Source organism: Drosophila kikkawai, chromosome X (genome assembly GCF_030179895.1).
Source record: "Drosophila kikkawai strain 14028-0561.14 chromosome X, DkikHiC1v2, whole genome shotgun sequence".
NCBI classification, from domain to species: Eukaryota; Metazoa; Arthropoda; class Insecta; order Diptera; family Drosophilidae; genus Drosophila; species Drosophila kikkawai.
The window spans coordinates 9,100,121-9,119,030 of record NC_091733.1 but is presented as its reverse complement, the minus strand read 5'-3'; the positions used below and the strand labels follow the sequence as shown (position 1 = coordinate 9,119,030).

General features: G+C 41.0%; 4 protein-coding genes across 7 annotated transcripts; 3 read left to right on the top strand and 1 right to left on the bottom strand.

Moving 5' to 3' along the window:
- The first annotated feature begins 12 nt into the window (after positions 1-12).
- LOC108079176 (uncharacterized) lies at positions 13-1,516 on the top strand. Its single transcript, XM_017173427.3, has 2 exons — positions 13-930; positions 1,048-1,516. Exons 1-2 carry the CDS (start codon positions 756-758, stop codon positions 1,356-1,358), a joined length of 486 nt encoding a protein of 161 aa, XP_017028916.1. The 5' UTR covers positions 13-755; the 3' UTR covers positions 1,359-1,516.
- An 807-nt stretch (positions 1,517-2,323) lies between these two features.
- On the top strand, positions 2,324-4,364 carry Ldaf1 (Lipid droplet assembly factor 1). The gene is made up of 4 exons (XM_017173549.3): positions 2,324-2,481; positions 2,652-2,907; positions 3,849-4,061; positions 4,123-4,364. Exons 1-4 carry the CDS (start codon positions 2,479-2,481, stop codon positions 4,362-4,364), a joined length of 714 nt encoding a protein of 237 aa, XP_017029038.1. The 5' UTR covers positions 2,324-2,478.
- Positions 3,691-16,640, bottom strand: Chsy (Chondroitin sulfate synthase). Of its 4 annotated transcripts, none has more exons than XM_070287922.1 (7): positions 16,562-16,633; positions 13,118-13,356; positions 9,308-10,187; positions 9,012-9,152; positions 8,645-8,810; positions 6,369-6,782; positions 3,691-6,291 (listed from the first exon to the last, which is right to left on the bottom strand). In XM_070287922.1, exons 3-7 carry the CDS (start codon positions 10,073-10,075, stop codon positions 5,267-5,269), a joined length of 2,514 nt encoding a protein of 837 aa, XP_070144023.1. In that variant the 5' UTR covers positions 10,076-10,187; positions 13,118-13,356; positions 16,562-16,633; the 3' UTR covers positions 3,691-5,266. The 4 variants fall into 4 exon arrangements, with proteins under 4 accessions (XP_070144023.1, XP_070144024.1, XP_070144025.1 ...); XM_070287923.1 differs by lacking the exon at positions 16,562-16,633 and adding an exon at positions 13,729-13,814; XM_070287924.1 differs by lacking the exon at positions 13,118-13,356 and having other exon boundaries at positions 16,562-16,640.
- Positions 6,922-8,550, top strand: Alp11 (Alkaline phosphatase 11). The gene is made up of 2 exons (XM_017173548.3): positions 6,922-8,211; positions 8,274-8,550. The coding sequence occupies exons 1-2, from the start codon at positions 6,987-6,989 to the stop codon at positions 8,477-8,479; spliced, it is 1,431 nt and encodes a 476-aa protein (XP_017029037.1). The 5' UTR covers positions 6,922-6,986; the 3' UTR covers positions 8,480-8,550.
- Positions 16,641-18,910: the final 2,270 nt, after the last annotated feature.

Below are 18,910 nucleotides of genomic sequence, written 5' to 3'. Positions count from 1 at the left end.
TAGGCCGGAAATTGGCGACATTGAGCAGGTTGCACAACTGCGGGGGCATAAAAACGAGGATTACGACCCAGGCAGGATGTGGTAGTTGCCCCGCTCTCCGCTTTCTCCTGGTTTTGTGGCTGCGATTGTTTGGACACGCAACGCCAATCGCCCCCAAAATGGGTTTATTTTCGGAAATTGCTGTTTTACTTCAAGGATTCGGTTTTTTGGGCTTGTACCGAATTACGGCAACGACATGAAATGGAGCCAATATATATGGTTGGGGGTGGGGGGCCAAGGAACTTGCCATTTTTTAGGGTTAAACACTGCTCCTGCTCCTGCTTTTGCATTTGCTTTTACTCCATCTCCTCCGACACCCCAGCCTTTCGTCCTTTTCTCTGACGTTTTTTGCAAAACTGCGATTGTGGGTCACACCACCCGTTGAGTCTGCCCTGTGACTCCTTGGGCGGTGGGTGCGTCATGGGGATGCGTACGTATGCCGTGCTGGCAACATTGCCTGCCATCCGGCAACAATAGCAAAACTTTAATGAGTACAAGTTGCTGCTGCCAAATGAAGGCAAAAGTGAAAAGACAGGCGGCAGTAGAGGCAGCAGACAGACCTGGCCCCTGGTATTGTCCTTTCTAGCTGCAGCCAAGTCAAACGAACCGAGCACGCCACCGACTGCGGACGAAATACTTTTGTATAGAGAGGTGCTCCTTCAGGCATAGAAGGAGCAGCAGCGCAGCACACAGAAAGTGAAAATAGGAGCCACACCATGAAGCCAGGTCCCGAGGGTCCCAATGACGAGGGCGAGGGCGAGGAGGATGGCGAGGGCCAGGATCATCATGAGGGGGATCCCAAACCTTTGCCCTACGACTTTGAAAAGGAGCTCATCGAGAAATCCAATCGGCACATCAGGCTCTATGATACCTTTGTGCCAGTGAGCCAAGGTAAAATGTACTTTTAAATTCTTAAAAAATAAGCGTTACCAGAACCAACGATCTAGTCACATTTGGGTTTGCTTCCTTAACTAATTAATTCATTTTAATTAATATTTAACTTTCCAGTTTATCCCCTCACCCGAAAGTTTTACGCCCAGTTTGAGCAACGCCAGCCGCCGAATCCGTTGCGTTACCTGCCCCACACCTGGCCAGAAAAGCAGCTGATGCGCCAACATCAGCTGGCCAAAGGTGTTCCCATCCTGGAGTCACAGGTGTACGGATGGCTGCCGCTTCCGTGTCGTGATCGTGCCTCGGATTTGAATTTCCTTCATGCGCCCAAGCTGCGCTGCGGAATGACTGTGCACGGCGAGCGTTTGATGGCGGAGAGGATTACGGAGCGGCCACCGTTCAACGGACTCCGGTTCCTGCTCCACTAACCCCTTTTTCAATCACTGTGACTTCGATTTTCAAACAGACTGCTTTCTGTGCTTATTATATGTTAGCTTGAAGCCTTAAGAACTAATTAAGTTGCCCAACAAAACCAAAACCAAAACGAAAACTGACTTTTAAGGAATGCACTTTAAAGATTGCATTTTTTTTTTCATAGATTAATCAAATTATTAAAGTATATAAAAAGTGAATAATATAAATTAGTGTTTCAATCAATGAAAAACTGGCTAAGAAGTTAATTCTCGGCCAAAAAAGTATTAATTTCTTCCAGAAAACGGCTCTGTGTTAGTTTTTATAAGATTAAAAAATTTTTAAATATAATTTTTTTAATTTAAACGAAAAATAGCTAAAATATAGCTTTCCCCGGGACATGGCTAAAACGAATCGGCGCTGATGCTGATCAAGAATATATTTATGGGGTCGCAAAGGAGTTATCCTTCACCCAGAAAAAATATTATTTTATATTTTAAAATAGGATTTTTATATTGAAAACTTCTCATAATTAACTTAATTTTTTTATAAAAGGAACCTATTTCAAAATATCATAACTCGGCCAAAAAGGCCTCAATTTCAAATCGTAAAACTGTTCTATGTTAGTTTTTATAAAATTAATGAATCTGCTTACTTCATTTTAAATTTAAAAAATTCAATTTTTTTTCAATTTTTGAAAATTTTAATGATAAATAAATTTTAATTATAAAATTGTAAAAAAATGTATAAAAAATTGATTTCCCTCCGGACATGGCTAAAACGATTCGGCTGGTGATGCTGATCAATAATATACATATATGATTTATGGGATCGGAAATGACTGCTACACCCAGAAAAAATATTATTTTATATTTTAAAATAGGATTTTAACATTAGAAAACTTCTTGTGTTTAGCATTTCGAGGGTTAATTTGAAATACGATTAAGTTGGCATTCCCAAGCAACTAGTTGGCAGGCCTCCCTGAATGTTTACGTTCCGCTCTCATCATTATTTTGATTTTGATTTTTGGTGCTGTTGCTTTTGGATTACAACCGGACACGCAGCTGAGATAGCCACACGGATTCCAACTGGAATGAGCCCAGCAGTCCTTCTCTGAGATCTGACTTGGCCAACAACATGGTAGGTGTGTGTGTGGGTGTGTGTTGGTGCAGTTCGCCGGCTGCTCTCCAGAGGGGAAAAAGGAATGCTGAATGGTGCCAAAGGTCATCACGTTTGATGGCCTCAGATGGAGAGCAAATCACTATCGATTTCGGTTTCGCGATGATGATCTCCACCTCCTCCATTTGCAGGGCCATTCGAGCAAGGCGCGTAAAGCGGCCGCCAGGGAAGCCAATGCTTCTTCTGCCCAGCGATCGGCCGGAGGATCAAAAGGGGACACAGCGGAGCCCAGGAAGGCACAGCAGCAGCAGCAGGAGCTCACATCTGGGCCAAGAAAGGTTCAGCAAGAGGACTCAGCGGAGCCAAAGAAAAACACACAGCAGCAGGAGACGAGCAACGGTCATGACCAGTTCCTGGAGTCCTTGCTTCAGATGCTCTACAAGACGTGTATGTATGCCATGAAACGGGTTTTCTAGAGTCTCTTAATTAGTATAAATAATTATTTTAATTAAATTTTAACAGCTGATGAGCAGGTTTTTTTGTGTTCTATTTTTGTAATTCAAAGGTTCCGCCACTGAAATCCGAGTTTTATTACAAATTTAACTTGTATTCAGATCTTTGGACTTTGATATTACTTTTTTCATTTTTAGAGTTTAGCAAAAGTCGTATAAATATTCAAAGAATGTTTTAAACAACTTAAAAAATATATATTTTTTAAAAATAAAAGTAAACCCTACAAGAAAGGACCTTTAGGATAGGGGTAAGGTACTTAATTCTATTTTCGAAAATTTGGTTTATTTTATTTTAAAGGCTTAATATCTTAAGGATATTGTGTCCAAGTTTTACAACGATCGGTTTGGAATTCGGAATATAACTTCTTTAACTAATTCTACAGGTAATCACGTCGAGCTTTTATTTATTTAAAATTTATTATAATTCTTATTTAACAAATTAACTTGTTTTTTAGTCAAAAATCTGGTTTTTGAATTTTAATTTTAATGAAAAAATTAAGAAAAAATTTTAAAAAAAGGAAAGCCACGTGAGTACCTTGGGACACTTATCCTTTAACAAATGTATTATAGTTTCTTGATATTGGATGAGTTTATGGACAGTTAGGATGTACACCATAAGCCACCTTTTCTTTATAGAGGTCTTGGGAGATTCCCTATTATTCCTAGACCTCTAAATATTTTACAATTAATACGGAAATTAAAAAAAGTTCTTTAAATGTTGTGTTATTATATGGCATTTAATTCATTAAGCTAACTTTAGACGTTTCGCCACAAATTTTATTTGAAAAGTGACCAGTTTTTCACCGAATTGCCTTACCCCCACTTAAGTATAAACCATTTGTGGTAAAGTATATATTTTTAAAAACTAATTTTCAGGGCTACAAGTGCGACGTTGGGCTGAGTTTGTCATGTCCGAGCTGGGCGGCAGAGAGATCGTGGAGTCCACGGCCGCCTGGTGTGCCAGGAATCCTCACATTGCCATCTGCCTGTTGGCCGCTGGCTTGGTCTTTGTGCTGCCCTTCCTTATTATCTTTGGCTTCGGTATAGCCACCATGCTGATGACATTCACTGGCCTTTTGGTACTAGAAGGTTGGTTTCTGGTCAAAGAATTTCCTGTTTCCATTTATAAATGTAACGCATCTCATTGCAGGCACCCTCCTAACCATTGTGTCGATGGTGTTCTTCGCCTGCCTGGGCGGTTTCATCATTATGGTTCCTATCTTTGGTGTGGCTGCTGTGGCCGCATATTTTGGTTTTTCCCAGGTTTACGGTCTGTATGATGGCATGGAGCGCCACAAGGTCAACCTGCTCAAAATGCTCAGGGAGCCGCCTAGCAAAATTCCTCCTCCTTCATCGGTGGCCATTGCCGAGGAACCCACATCGACTACATAAGGGAATCAAGGTTTTGGATTTCCTTCGCCTACTAATACTAATTCTCCTTACACACATACAAAGTAATTAAAAAAAATATATATATATTAAATAAAAACCAGCCCTGCCAGCATTTGGAAGATTGTTAATACAAAAAATACCTAGATGAGTTTTTTTTCAAGTCCCCTTTGCTGATGGAAAAAGACTCGCAAATGACTCGTGATTATGATAAAAAAAGAATAATTTTTTAAAATAAAAGTAAGAGCAGTTCTGGATGATACAAAAAAGACTCGCTAATGACTCATGAATACGATAAAAAAGTGATTCGTTGAAATAAAATTAAAAGGGGTTTAAATGATAAAAAAAAGACTCGTAAATGACTTGTAATCACAATCAAAATCGGATTCTAATATTTCCGAATTTCAGATCCAATTTTTTGCAGTTTTTTTTTTTGGAAATGTGAGTATGATTATAGAATTTATTATTTATAAGAAATATGCTATGATTAAATAACGATTTCTAACCTAAAACAGTATACAAAAAAAAAAATCTTTCCTTAGAAAGTTTAAGTAAAACAAAACCGAAATTTAATAATATTTACGATTTAGCAATTAAAGACTATTCGTGATTAAATTAAACAAATATATCAAGGGATTAAAATCGGGCTGAAGAAGCCCAAGATAATCCAGATTCTGACATGGTTTTGGATTGAATTCCGACTATTTATCCAGGATACTGGATGCTCCTAGAGTGCCTTTGTGACTATATAAGATATCCATAGAATATAATCAGATAGAGGAGTCGACAAAGACTCGAATGTGGCTCGAAAAGTGTGCTTAAATGCTGGCTGGGAATACTATGTGGCAGGAACGCTGGCGGGATCACTGGATAGGGATCGGGATCGGGATCGAGATGGGACCGGATCACCTGGCCTGCTGTTGCTGCTGCTGCTGCTGTTGCTTCTGGCGGTTAAAGTCGGCAGCAAACTGGACATTCTGCGGACTGCTGTGGAAGAGCTGCTCCATCAGTCGCGTGCTGCCCAGGGAGTTGGCCTTGGTGCCCAGGCACATGTTGTACTGCGGCGCATCCAACTGGATGTCGCAGCTAATGTCATGGTAGATATGGACCAGCGTGGGATCCGGGGCACGGAACACGCTCAGCCGGCGCCACTGCTCGGCGGCCTCGTTGTAGTCAAAGGGCAGCTCCGCGGTGTTGGTGAGAAAGCCACGCTGCCGTGTGCCCACGCGCACAATCTTCTCCAGAAACTTGACATCCTCCAGGCCCCAGCCGGTGATGTCCTTATCGAAGCCATTGATGTCCTCATCGAGGATGTCCGACTTGTAGATGGCACAGATGCCAAAACCATATTGCCGGAAATAGCCGCTCTCATCGTCGATTCGCGGCGACTCCGACTCCTCATCCGTTGATCCTGCTCCCCCAGATCCACTGCCACGCCTCTGCGGATCGTACTGGCTGAACACAATGGGCAGGTAGACCTGCTTGCCGCGCTGCGTATGCATCCGGACTCGCTGCAAGGTTTCCACTTCAAACACCATATCCACGTCGATGAACAGAATGATGTCCTCCTGCCGTATATAAGAGGAGCGTGCTGCCACATCCAAGGCCACGCCACGTGAGAAGGTGCTGCTGCGCTGGATCCAATTCACCTGCTGGTAAACATGGCGAGCGTGCAGATCGTGCAGCAGCTGCAAATGATCGCCCAGCTCGTCCGGCGAGCCGAAGATCACCACCAGGAGGTCACAGTGCTGCTGTTCCCGGATGCAGACACGCTCGTAGGTGCCCAGGAAACGCTCAAAAGTGCCCAGGCGTCCGGCAATGGGCAGGACAAACACAATCTTGTCCTGCGTCGGCGGCAGCAGGCCGCTGGGCATGGTAAAGTGATTGCTCAGTCGGGCCATGCCATTCTGGAACAAGCTGCCCAGGAGACCTAAGTCAGGGAAGGAATAAATACAATTGGCTTGATATTTATATTTTCCAGGAGAAGTTCCCTCCTGATCCTCTTACTCTGCTGCAGGGTGACATTGTAAAAGTCCTCATCAAACTCCTTGACAAAGATCCCAGTGAAGGCGCGCTGCACATAGAGATGTCGCCGTACCGGCACCGTCATCTTCTTGCCGCGATACTTCTTGTAGATGAGCAGCAGATCCAAAATCAGATCCTGACCATGCAAGGCATCCAGCCGATGGTAGCCATAGAGCAGCTCCCGGAACTCAATGACACGCCCACGCTGACGCGAATAGTTGTTGATATTCTCCATCACCTCGGTAATGACATCCTCGAGACCCTCCCTCATGGCCGAGTCGATCTTCTGCTTGGGATTCGCCGAGCTGGCCGAGTACAGGCTGCGGGCAATGAAGGACCAGTCCAGCAGGTCATCGGTGCTGCCGGGCACGAATTTATTTAGTTCCGGGCTGATGCCTGCAAAAAAGAAAATGGAATGTATTAAAGCTTAAGCTTGGTTGGGCTAAAAACCAGGTTATCTTCTCCCCAAAACCCAGGAGGGAGTCATCCCCCCCGCCGTCTAAGTTGGCCTTTAAAAGGCCTCGTCTTTGACTGTCAGTTGGCATTCGCATTTATTCACTTTTGCTTTATTTATTTATTTTTTTCCCGGGGCCAAGCAAGATGTTGCCCAAGCTGATCGCTCTCTTGCCCGTCGTCATCTTCGTCTTGGTCACTGGTGAGCCCGAGGTAACCGAGGAACCGCATACGGAGCACCTGGTGTCCTTTTGGATGGGTCAGGCACAGGAGCAGCTGCAGAAGCGTTTGGCCAGAACCAAGGACTCTGTTGTGGATCGACGCCGCGCCAAGAATGTGGTGGTGCTCCTGGCCGATGGCCTATCCATTACCACACTCACGGCTGCCCGCATCCTCAAGGGACAGCGCGGTGGCGGCAGCGGCGAGGAGGCTCTACTTGCTGTGGAACGCTTCCCCTATGCCGGCCTCAGCAAGACGTACTGCGTCGATGCCCAGATACCCGACTCGGCCTGCACATCTACCGCTTATTTGGGCGGTGTAAAGACTCGGGTTGGCTGCTTGGGCCAGAGTGCCAGCGGTGAGCCGGTGGACTCGTTGATGCAGTGGGCCCAGCTGGCGGGCAAGGCCACCGGAGTGGTGACCACCACACGGCTAACAGATGCCAGTCCCGCCGGTGCTTATGCCCATGTCCGGCGGCGTGGTGAGGAGCTGGAGATAGCTCGACAGCTGGTGGAGGAGGAGCCGGGACGTAACTTTAAGGTGCTCCTGGGCGGTGGCCTGGGCAAATTTGCCGAAGAGCGGCGGGATGGCAAGGATCTGTTGAACCAGTGGCGTCAATCGAATCCCCAAGGATGCTTCTGCCGCTCATTAGCTGAACTGAAGAATTGCTCGGGAGATGGCAGCCTGCTGGGCATCTTCAGTGATAGCCACATGCCGTACCATCTGGCCGCCACGAAGGAGCAGCCGCGTCTCAGTGACATGACAGCGGCCGCCTTGGAGAAACTGGAGCAGCAGAGTCGGGCCGATGGCCAGGGCTATGTTGTGTTTATTGAGGGCGGGCGGATCGATCATGGACACCACGAGACGCGGGTTGGCTATGCCCTGGACGAGAGCCTAGAGTTCGATGAGGCCGTGGAGACGGCTGTCCGGATGACCGATTCCGGTGAGACTCTGCTGGTGGTCACCTCCGATCATTCGCACACGCTGACCATGGCGGGCGGCGCTGTGCGTGGCACACCCATTCTGGGCATGGACGAGCAGCAGCGGGACGTGGATGGTGTGCCCTACAGCACCCTCAACTATGCAGTGGGCAAATGGCAAAGCGCCGACAATGCTGGTCGAAGGACGAGTCCCAGGAATAAGCTGAGTCCCAGTGAGAGCCATCGTTTTGTGGGATCTTGATGTGACTTTTTGGTTGACCCTCTTCTCTTGCAGCCTCCTTTACACCCAGCTATATCAAGGGGCGAAAGGGGGTCCATGCTGGCGAGGATGTGGCCGTGTTTGCCATGGGCCCGCAGGCTCATCTCTTTGGCGGCGTCATGGAGCAGAATCTCCTGCCCCACCTAATGGGCTATGCTGCCTGCCTGGGCACGGGCGTGACACTCTGCAACCAGGATCAGCAGAAGCAGAAGGAGCCTTAGGTCCTTCGATCATTTTGGTAAATTGTGTGTTGTTCGTGTGTGTAGTTCTTTCAAATAAATACCATTTTTCAAGGATATATATTATGGGGGATATAGGGGATATGGGAGGGGTGTTAGTAGGGTTTATAGTATGGTTTATAGTATGGTTTATAGTAGTGGTCTTACCCAATATATTGTGATCCTGGAAATGCCGCTTGCCCGTGTCGCTTTCGGGCGAGGCACTGGGCAGCATGTAGGTGCTCTCGTCCGGCACCTCTAGGTACTTGGCCATACGCTTGATGTCTCTATGCAGAAGCAGTGACTCCTGACGCATCTCCTCGGCTTTAAGACCCTGTCAAGACAAATGTTCTTAGATATAACCAAAATATTCTTAGATATATGCTAACAAATGCTAGTTAATTCCCAAAATATAGAATAGTTGAATTTATTTTTTTCTGATTGCAGCAGTTAAAGAATCTACTCTTTATATTATCTATATAATATTTAGATAATATCTTTATAATATCTTTATTATATATGCTTCCTAACGTACCTGCACGTAGGAATGAAGTCTATACATAAGTGGAGCCTGCTTAATGGGATGCAGGGTAATGGCATTGTGGATCTCCTTTCTTTTCAGCTTTCCAGTGTACGCATTCCGGCCACTGGAGTTGTGACGCAATATATACTGCATCTGTGGGATATAAAATATATAATTAAAAAATAAAATATAAAACAAAATCATCAAGACAATCATTTATGGACATTATTCATGTTCAAGATAGGGATGCTTATGGAAATGACAAGTTTAAAAGGATATAAATATAAAATACAAAGTCTTAAACCCACCTCATAGTTCCAGGTACATGGTATTCCGGCAAACTTTTGCACACACCTGCCCACCTCCACATCCTCGTGGGTGCTATAGAGGTTCTTCAAACAAGTTGGAATGTGTGGGGCCACGCGGCGCAGCGTCTCGCTGCTGAGGATCACCCCCGGACCGCCCATGCAAAAGTTCTCGTCAAACTCCAGGGAGAGCAGGCCAAACTCCTCGGTATTACCCTTGCCCGCCTGGCCTATGAACTGCGGCTTGGAGCTGTCGATGGAACGCAGAAAGCGCTCCAGCTTATCGGGCTCCATGTAGACATCGTCGTCGGCCCGGATGAACCACTCGAAGCGGTCAATAAAGTGCTCGTACATGTAGTGCAGCATCATGAAGGACTTCTTCTGCGGCGGATATCGATCGTCCACGTTGCGCAGCCCCACCACTGGCAGGTCGTCCGAGTAGCTGCCCTCGGAGCTGAAGAAAGCCATCCGGCCGGGCACCTCCTTGCCCCACGTATCGTACACGGCTCGCGCCCTGCCCTCCAGGAAGCTCTTGGCCGTCATTACGCCCACAAAGACCAGATTCCGCTGCGAGTTCTGGATGGTGTCCTCCTCCCGCAGCCCAATAATCTCCGCCGGTGACTTGAGGTTTGTGGGACGCAAACTGCATCGTTTCACGTACTCCAACGCCCGGTAGTTCTTCAGCACGGTGCCGATGCACAGGCCCAGGGCGATCCCGAAGCAGGCAAAGATCAGCGTCTTGCGCTTCGTCATCGTGTGCGTCATCAGCATGGCTGATTGTTCGGAGATAATTCCCCAAAATCCCAAAACCAAATAGGTATTTCCTTCAGGCGCCGTTCATGGAAAAGCAAATCTCTTTCTCTCTCTGTATGTATATGTATTTCTGTGGAGGAAAACATATGGGGGGAGCGTTGGTGAAATTGGTGGCACGTGCCGTTAAATATTACTCATCGGATCTGAACTAGGGAAGGCACAGGAAAAATATTTCCCCTATTTTATGGACCCTACCAGACGTAAACATTGCTTTATTAATCATAATAATAGACTTTAAATAATACAATTAGGGGTATGGGTTCAGGGAAAAATGTGGGAATTTTGAGTAAATAAAATTTAAAAACTTAAACTGATATAATGAGTATATATTTAAAACAACATTTATACTTAAGTAAGTAAGTAAAGAAGAGCCAAAGGCTAGTTTTAGGTTGAGTAACTATGTGAAGCACATATTCAATAGCACTTATGAAATAGCACAATCATGTACACAGCCACATGTACTTGCCATTGCAAAAACCTAAGGCCGGCAACCGTCACTTCATTCCGGGGATGTTAGAACCAGTTGGGAATTATAAGTGCAGAGATGTGAAATATTTTTCCGCAAGAAATTTTACCAGCAAAACAAGTAAAATTAACCCCCAATTGAAACTGAAACTAAACATAGGAAATCGACTTAAATTTAGGAAAAATAGAAAAATTAAATCGAATTTTTTTTTGTATGTGTAAAACTATGCTGGAACATTTAGATAATAATTATTAATTATTTATTTTTAATTAAATATAAACAAAATATGCCTAATGTATAAAAATAATAATATGCCATGCGCCCTTATCATTTACTTAAGAGCTCCCCTCTATAATGGTTTCCTAGAAACTGAATGGTTTGCTACGAAATCCGATTCCATCTTCCTTACACTGCGCCACTCGAAATGGCTGCGTGTGTAATGTACTGAAATCCGATGGCAAATATTTGAGATGGAATTGGAGTTGGAGCCTCCATTACGACGCACTGGGTGTCCGGTGCAGGGCGCGATCTTCGCGACACTTAAGCCCAGATCGAGAATAAACGCCGAAGCCCAGTCCCAGTCTCAAACGCAGACAGCGTACAAAATTCTATTTTTAAATTGAGGCGATCCGGTAAATTGGACTGCAGAGAGACCTCTGTTGTGTCCGGCACAATTGAGAGCACGCCAGGCGGACGGACACCTTGAGGAGGGGATCTGGATCTCGAGCGCGTATCTCTTGGATAGCACGAATCTCGAATCTAGATGGTGTGTGCCTCGTCCAAAGCCAAATAATAATTAAATAAACAAACAGCTTGGCAAAACTATTTGGTTTACAAATCAAAGGCTGGCGGTGAACGTAAACTGGAACACGCACAAACACATTTTGAAGGCGGAACAAAAGGTGTTTTGCTGCCATTCCATTAGCTTTTCTATTTGATTTTCTTTTTAAGGAAAAACAGATAAAGTACTTGGGGTTTTCTTTGGAAAATATCTGACGGTTAACTCTCACTCTCAGTTTTGGGGAAATTCAAGAAAAAACTCTCTTAGTTTATGTAAGTTTCAAATCCTTCTTTTTGCTTGTTGGTAAAGTATCTTTAATGGTTTAAAAATATTTAAAATAAGCTAAATTTAAACCCACGTTTGGTATTAAAATTTTATAAATTATAGTATTCAAAGAACCTCAAAGAGAAGTCAATCTAAGTGCTAGTAAATATTTATTTTCCGTGTAGTTGACGCACAAGCTGACGCACATTTTGCATGCCTGTCGACAGGTGCGCGACCTTTGGGGGGTTTTTTGTGGTTTATTATGCAACTTATGCTCTCCCTTTTTTGGTTCTATATTCTCGAGGAAGAGAGAGAGAGAGCTAGAGATAAGCCCCAAATACTCTACTCGATGATTTATTGAATTTGGTTTTCATTTTCTGAGGCTTATCAGCCACATGGCCAGTGGAAGGGTACGACGAGAGTCCAGGCAGACGCCGCTGAACTCAGGGCCTGCGTTTAATGATCTTTTTTTTATTATTATTTTTTTTTTAATGCCCCACAAGTGTTTCGGGGCGAGGCGAGTCGGATTTGGATTTGGTTTCGGATTTGAATTTGGATTCTCGGACCTTGACAGCAAGTTGAGGCATTTAAGCAAGACGACGAGTGAGGCAGACACTGAAACTGAGGCTGAGGCTTTTAATCTATATGTAGTGTTTTTTTTTCTAATTTAAAAATTTAAATTCGCCATAAGCCCAGTTTAAAGAAAATATATATGCATCTCCAATATAAGCTTTAAATGTTGACTGAATTTGATAACAGACTGTGTGCAAGGCGTGTGCATATATTTTTTAATATTTTTTTAGGGTGCGTTGATAAGAATATATATATTTACTATATATTGGGGGATGGTTATGAATCATAGAGTTATTGAAAAAATTCTGAATAATTTGAGACCCATAAAGAAATAACTGAGAATTTTCGTCAGGCTATAATTTAATTTCTGTGAATTTCAAAAGTATCTCAAAGATTTTCCTAGGGTTTTGGAAAGTTCTTGGTAAACTTAAACTTCTACAATCTTTTTTTTTTAATTGCCTGAATTGTTAACTATAGATTGCTTAGTTTAAATTGATTTTTTGTTTAGTTTTCAAGTTTTTCTTTATAATGTTCTTGGGTTTTTCGGAGTCTTTTGAAAGCGTAAAAACCTTTTTAGAAAATGTTTTGAATTTTTATTTAACATAATTTGATTTTTGGGGCTATTTTTTAAGTTTTTCTTGTTTAAAAATCAGCGACATTTGATGGCCTTGCGTCTCAAACCCTAAACTCTTTTATGAAATACCTTAAATACAGATGATACTATACTATACTATACTATATTCTATGATGTATAATATATACTAAACCTCCATTTTTTTTATGAAATATCTAAAATAGATATTATTCTATATATCAAACTATATTTTATATATAAAACCCTTACTATATCAGTACCTTCCCCCTGGAAATAGCTAGCTTACACGAGTATCTCTCGGGTTTTAAAGCACTCACTCACCTGTGTGTTTGTGTTCCTCTACCTGATCGCGTTGCCCCCTCGATTGCACAGTTAGCAGTTTTCGCACTTTTTCGCCATCGCCACATGAAGTTGGCCTTACTGGTGGCCGATCGGATGATCGGGAAGCATGGATATCGATTTTGATATGGATTTGGTGGGCTTTGGAATACCGAAGGACTGAGTAGTATCTGAGGGATAGGAGCGCGTATCTCTTGGCTAGCTCGCCTGCAATTTGTGGACTGTTGACAATTAGTCGACACTCACATACCACCACACCCTCAGAGTCACACACACACACGCGCGCTGGCTTGTCTCAAAACACGCTGCTTAATTATTATTAGCTGCCCAGTTGTTGTTGTTGGTTTTTTTTTTTTGCTGGTTACGACGTTAGGTTCGCAAAGGTCGATTTACGGCAACAACAAAAACACACACACAAAAATCAAATACGTAAGAAAACAGATAATAAAAACTCTCTGGTCAAGCACGCACAACAATAATAATAATAATTATTATAATAAAAAGCCACTTGTTGTTAACAAACAAAATATCACCATCTTCGCTCTTTCTCTATATATATATATTTTTATTTCTTTTGCAGCAATTTAATTTACACAATTCGGTTTTATTTTCTTTAAGGAGAGAAGCAGAGCTCTTTTTTATTTGCCTTGCCGAGGAGAAACGTCAAAAAACTTTGAATTACGTCCAAGAACTAAACTCTGCGGCGATCCCAGAGCACTGAGAGAGAGAGAGAGCAGCGCAACCGGCTACCTTTGCGCGCTGCGAAAGTGCGAGTATCTCTCAGATACTTTTGTCGCTGGTCGTCGGCTCTCTCCGCCAGCTGTGTTTGCGCGACGTCAGAGATGCGCACAGGTCCCAGTGATCACGGAAAGTCACCGAAAATCACAGAGACCTTTAGTTTAATTCGATGAAATAAAATATTCTATTCTATTCTATAAAATATAGCGAAAAAAATTGCTGAAGAACTCAAATAAGAATATTTGTTAAAGCTTTTCAACTTTAAAATATATAATTTACTTCTTATTAATTATTTTTCCTATTGGCCTTCCTATAAGATAATTTATTTTAAAATTGAGAGCCAAGATGAACCTGTCTAGGTTGTTTCGGCTGCTAACATTCAGCTAGAATATTGCTAAAAAAAAATATAAATCTCTCTCTCTCTCTCTCTCTGTTTAAATATTTTTAAATATTTGTTTTTAAATTACAAATTAAGTAAAAAATATAGCAAAAACCGTGTCACAGTTCGGTTTGTTTGTGTTTGCACCAGCCGTCTGTGTGCGTCTGTGCATCTGTATCTGTGTGAGAGAGGGCGAGAGAGAGTGGGCTGTGCGTATCTGTATCTGATAGATGGCTTGCTCATCGCACAAGCGTCGCTATCAGTGGAGCTGCGTGTCTTCTTGGGCTCGCCATGTGGTGTGCGTGGTGTGTATGGTGTGTGGTGTGTGTTGTGGCGTGGCAACATGTGGCCAACGGAATTAATTGCTTCGTTTTTGCGATTTCGTGGAATTCTTTTAGTGAATTTCAATTTAATTATAAAAAAAAAACACAAAAAGCACAAATTAAGAAGAATGCATAAACCAAATATTGCTTCCAAAAATATTAAGAAAATTATGATGTTATTTGGAGAGTATTATATATTTTTATGTTTAGTCAGAAGCTTGCAATGCAGTGAAGAAGTCATTTCCGACTCCATAAATCATTTATGTATATTCTTGATCAGGATTAACATCCGAATCGTTTAAGCCTTGTCCGAAGGGAAAACCATATTTTAGGCATTTTTTCAAAATTTCATAAGGTTATCCCTCATTATCCCTCATATCATTAAAATTAAAAAAAAATTGTGTAAAATTAAAATTTTGTTGTAAATTTTAATAATGTATGCAGATTTATTAACCATATTAAATCTAACACAGAACAGTTTTCCGAATTGAAATTAATGCATTATTGGCTTAATATGATCAATTTAAACTCTGATTTATGATCAAATTGTAAGAGTCAGGATAGCTTTCTTTCTGATTATAATATAATATTTTTATTATTATTTTTATTGATATTATTATGTTATAGATTAAAATCTTATTCATTTCCATTGAATTCCGTTAAAAAAATTCAAAATCAGGCCCCCGCAAGCACAGAGGCGCCAAAAGGTTTTTGTTTTTGCCAAGCGCCATCTAGCGTGCTTATCAAGTATCCCATTTTGGTAGCTTTCACATATAAAAGCATAGAGGGCGCCACTGGTTAATGTCTAACCGGTGTAAAGTGGGAAACAAAATTAAGAATCATTCTTAAATATATAAAAATTAAATTTAATTAATATAAAACGATTATAAAATTGTTAATATTTATAATAAATATTTATAAATACATTCAAATTCAATTTAATTAACATAAAGTGATTAATTTTTATGATAATTAATTATAAATATATTTTAATTAATTTAATTTTTGTAATAATTAATTACAAATATATTAAAATTAAACTTAATAATAAAATAAAACGATTATAAAATGATTCCTTCTTATGATATATAATTATATAATTTATTCAATTTTACATAATATTTGTAATACATTTTATTCGTTAAATTTGTATATTATAGTCTAATTAAAGGGCAATATTCTCTGAAAACCCATATAGACACCACGGAAGGTCACAAAAAAATCGGGATAATAATGAAAATAATATGCCATAACCCTCGACTCCTGTCAGGGGGCTTGTACTTACAACGTAAAAGCGATCCATCACGATCCGAAATGCCTTCTGCCTCGGCATATATATCATTAACAAAACACTTGTTGCGATAATAAAAAGTGGGAAGTGAAATATAAATGCGTTTCAACTAAAGTGACAGCGTCGAACACACAATTAACCATGCTAATTCCCCGCCGATATTCAGACCCGGAATGGGAATCGGAGTGGGAATCGGGCGGGCAAAGGGGGTGGGTTGGGTTTGGTTATGTTGCGGTTCGTGTAAATTACAACTAACACTATAAATTGCTAAATTATTGCTTACAGCGGCCTTACAATATATTATTTTGCATTTAACATTAGCTTAATGCCATCATAAATTTTGTGCTCGCATCGAAATGGCAATAAATACATTAGCGAACGCAGGGCGAGGGCGGCTCATTGAATTTCAAAATGATGCTAAAGTGAGAAAAGCTTTCAATTGAATTTAATGCGAAAAGTTGATATGCAAATGGGGGCTCGGATCGCGAATCGCGGATCGCTGATCGGTGCGCGATGTTGTTTACTTTATTTATTATTTATTTATTTAGCTATCTTGCCATTTGCCGGCTTATATATGTATTTAATCATTAATAAATGGGAACATTTAGCGGCCCACAGTTCAGCTTATCGAATTCGAATTTATCTCGCAGAGCGACCTCTTCCAACCCGCAATTAAATGCACATTAATCACTCACCTTCGCAGGAGCAGTTGACATGTGTTTGCCCATCGGCATTTTAAATATACAGCAGCCGAGTCCGATCTGTTCAAGGGACCATCTCTCCCATTTCTATTTCGATTTTGATTTTCATTTCCATTTTAATTTCCATTGCGAATTTCCATTTACACGCTGACAATCAGGCGTCAAGATTCCGCGTTGAAATACCCAAAGGGTTTGTGTCTTAACTTATCGAGGGAAATATCCGACTATGGGATACCTGATAACCTGGAAATAAAAAAATAGAATTGTTTGTTAATTTTTAATCATTTTAATTATGTATATTATGATTTTTTATATTGAAAAACTTTTAATAATTACCCTAATTTTTTTTATAAGAGGAAACCATTTAAAAATATTATAATTGTGACAAAAAGGACTACATTTTAAATCGGAAAACTGATAGTTGGGTTAGTTTTTAGGAAGTTAATATATCTGCATACTTAATTTAAAACTTAAAAATAAATTAAAATTGTTAGTCAATTTTTAATAATTTTTAAAAATAAATGTTTCATTTAAATAAATTTTTTTCTTAATTACATTTTTTAATTTGTTTTAAAAAGAAGAAAAGAGAAAGAAATCAAGAATATATATGATTTATGGGGTCGGAAATGACTCCTTCACTGACTAAAATTATAATACCCTATTGTATACCCCTAATAATACCCTTAATATGATATTACCATTAAATGAGGTATGTACAAATCTTTAGTCTATAGTTTTTTATACTTCAAGAAAAATATATATAATACATACACTTATTCTCTGCAGACAATATACTTTACAAATCACGACTAGAGGGTACTAAACAGGGGCAACCAGCGGGTTAAGGGGGTCAAAATAGTCGCATAAGCATTTTCAGCTATTAATTCTATTGAATGAACCAGTTGCCAAGTTACCAAGTTGCCGGGCTTCAAGCTGATGGCTTAATTATCTACTTAACTTAAGAATATTAACTAAATTGGATTGTTATATATTGTATTTAATAATCAAGAAAGGGAAAATAATTCAATAATTATTCCTTCTGGTCTAACCTTCGATCCTAAATACTTTCTGGCCTCTTTTTTAAGCCTTTCCCTTTGCAATTTTCACCTGGAGCTCAGGCATAGTATATTTTGTCAGCAATTTGTGTACATGGTTTTGTAATATTTATTTTCCCTGGTTCGCTGGGGCAACAAAAAGTGCAACTCAGCGTCGATTTTCTGTTGATTTGCCACCGTTTTTCCCCCAGCTCGCCTTTCCCCCGCCGCTCTTTGGCCGGTTGTTTGATTAAATTGTTTCAATTGTAAACGTTGCTCGCAATTTGTCAAGTCCAAGTGGCGTGTTTGTTATTTTTTGTATTTTTTTTTGTATTTTTTTTTGTATGTGGCGCGTGGCGCGAATTCGAATTAAGAAAACAAAAAATGCAAGAATGGTGAAGGAAAAAATGTTGTGACTCCAAAGATACTTCGTTTTTTTTATTTAAAAAAAAATATTTAAAAATATAAAGAAAATATAAAACATACTAAAGTGGAAAGACTATACAATTATAAAAAAATCTTATTTAAATCTTGGATTTAATAAAATTTTAAATATAAATAAATAGTTATTATTTTTAAAGTATTATTTTAGGACACAAATTGTAGCTTTTCTCTGGATAAATCTAAGAGAATTACCTTTACTTTTTACTTTTATCAAATTACAGAGTACTCTGCTAGTCGAATACTTTCCAAATTCTCCGCTGGCAATCGGTATTTGGTGGCAAAGCAAACAACAGACTCAAATTGCCAATTTTTGTACACTTTGTGCTCCTTTTCAAAACTAATCACGACTAATGAAAGACAACAACAGCAAGTAGCTGGCTGCGGCTTGGCTTTTTGGGGTCGGCCACGCCCCTAACATATATATCTCCCTCTCTACACATATATCTGAATACATGTATATTACAGTCTCATATGTAGATGGAGTAATGCCGCACACACTCGCCCCCACATCTGGTGATTGACAGAGCGCGCCTGGGCCCGGCCAAAACAATCGAAGCCGCTTCAATCTGGACCCACGACACAGTCACAGCCTCGGACATGGCTTGGAGCGGGGCTAGGTGGAGCCCCCACTGTCCTCGTTTGGTCAACGCTGCGCTCTGGCCATAATTTAACCAAATGTCGTGCCAACGACAATGACGTCGATCACGCTCCGGTTTCTGCTGGCTCCAATACAATTTGAACCGACTTGATTCGATCCGTTGCCCCTTTTCCATTTGTTAAATCTGTCACTTCGATGTCCTCAAGCATTTCCGCCAAGAGAAATTCCAAAGAAAACCGCACAGATATAGGGTCAGGGCAATCGTGG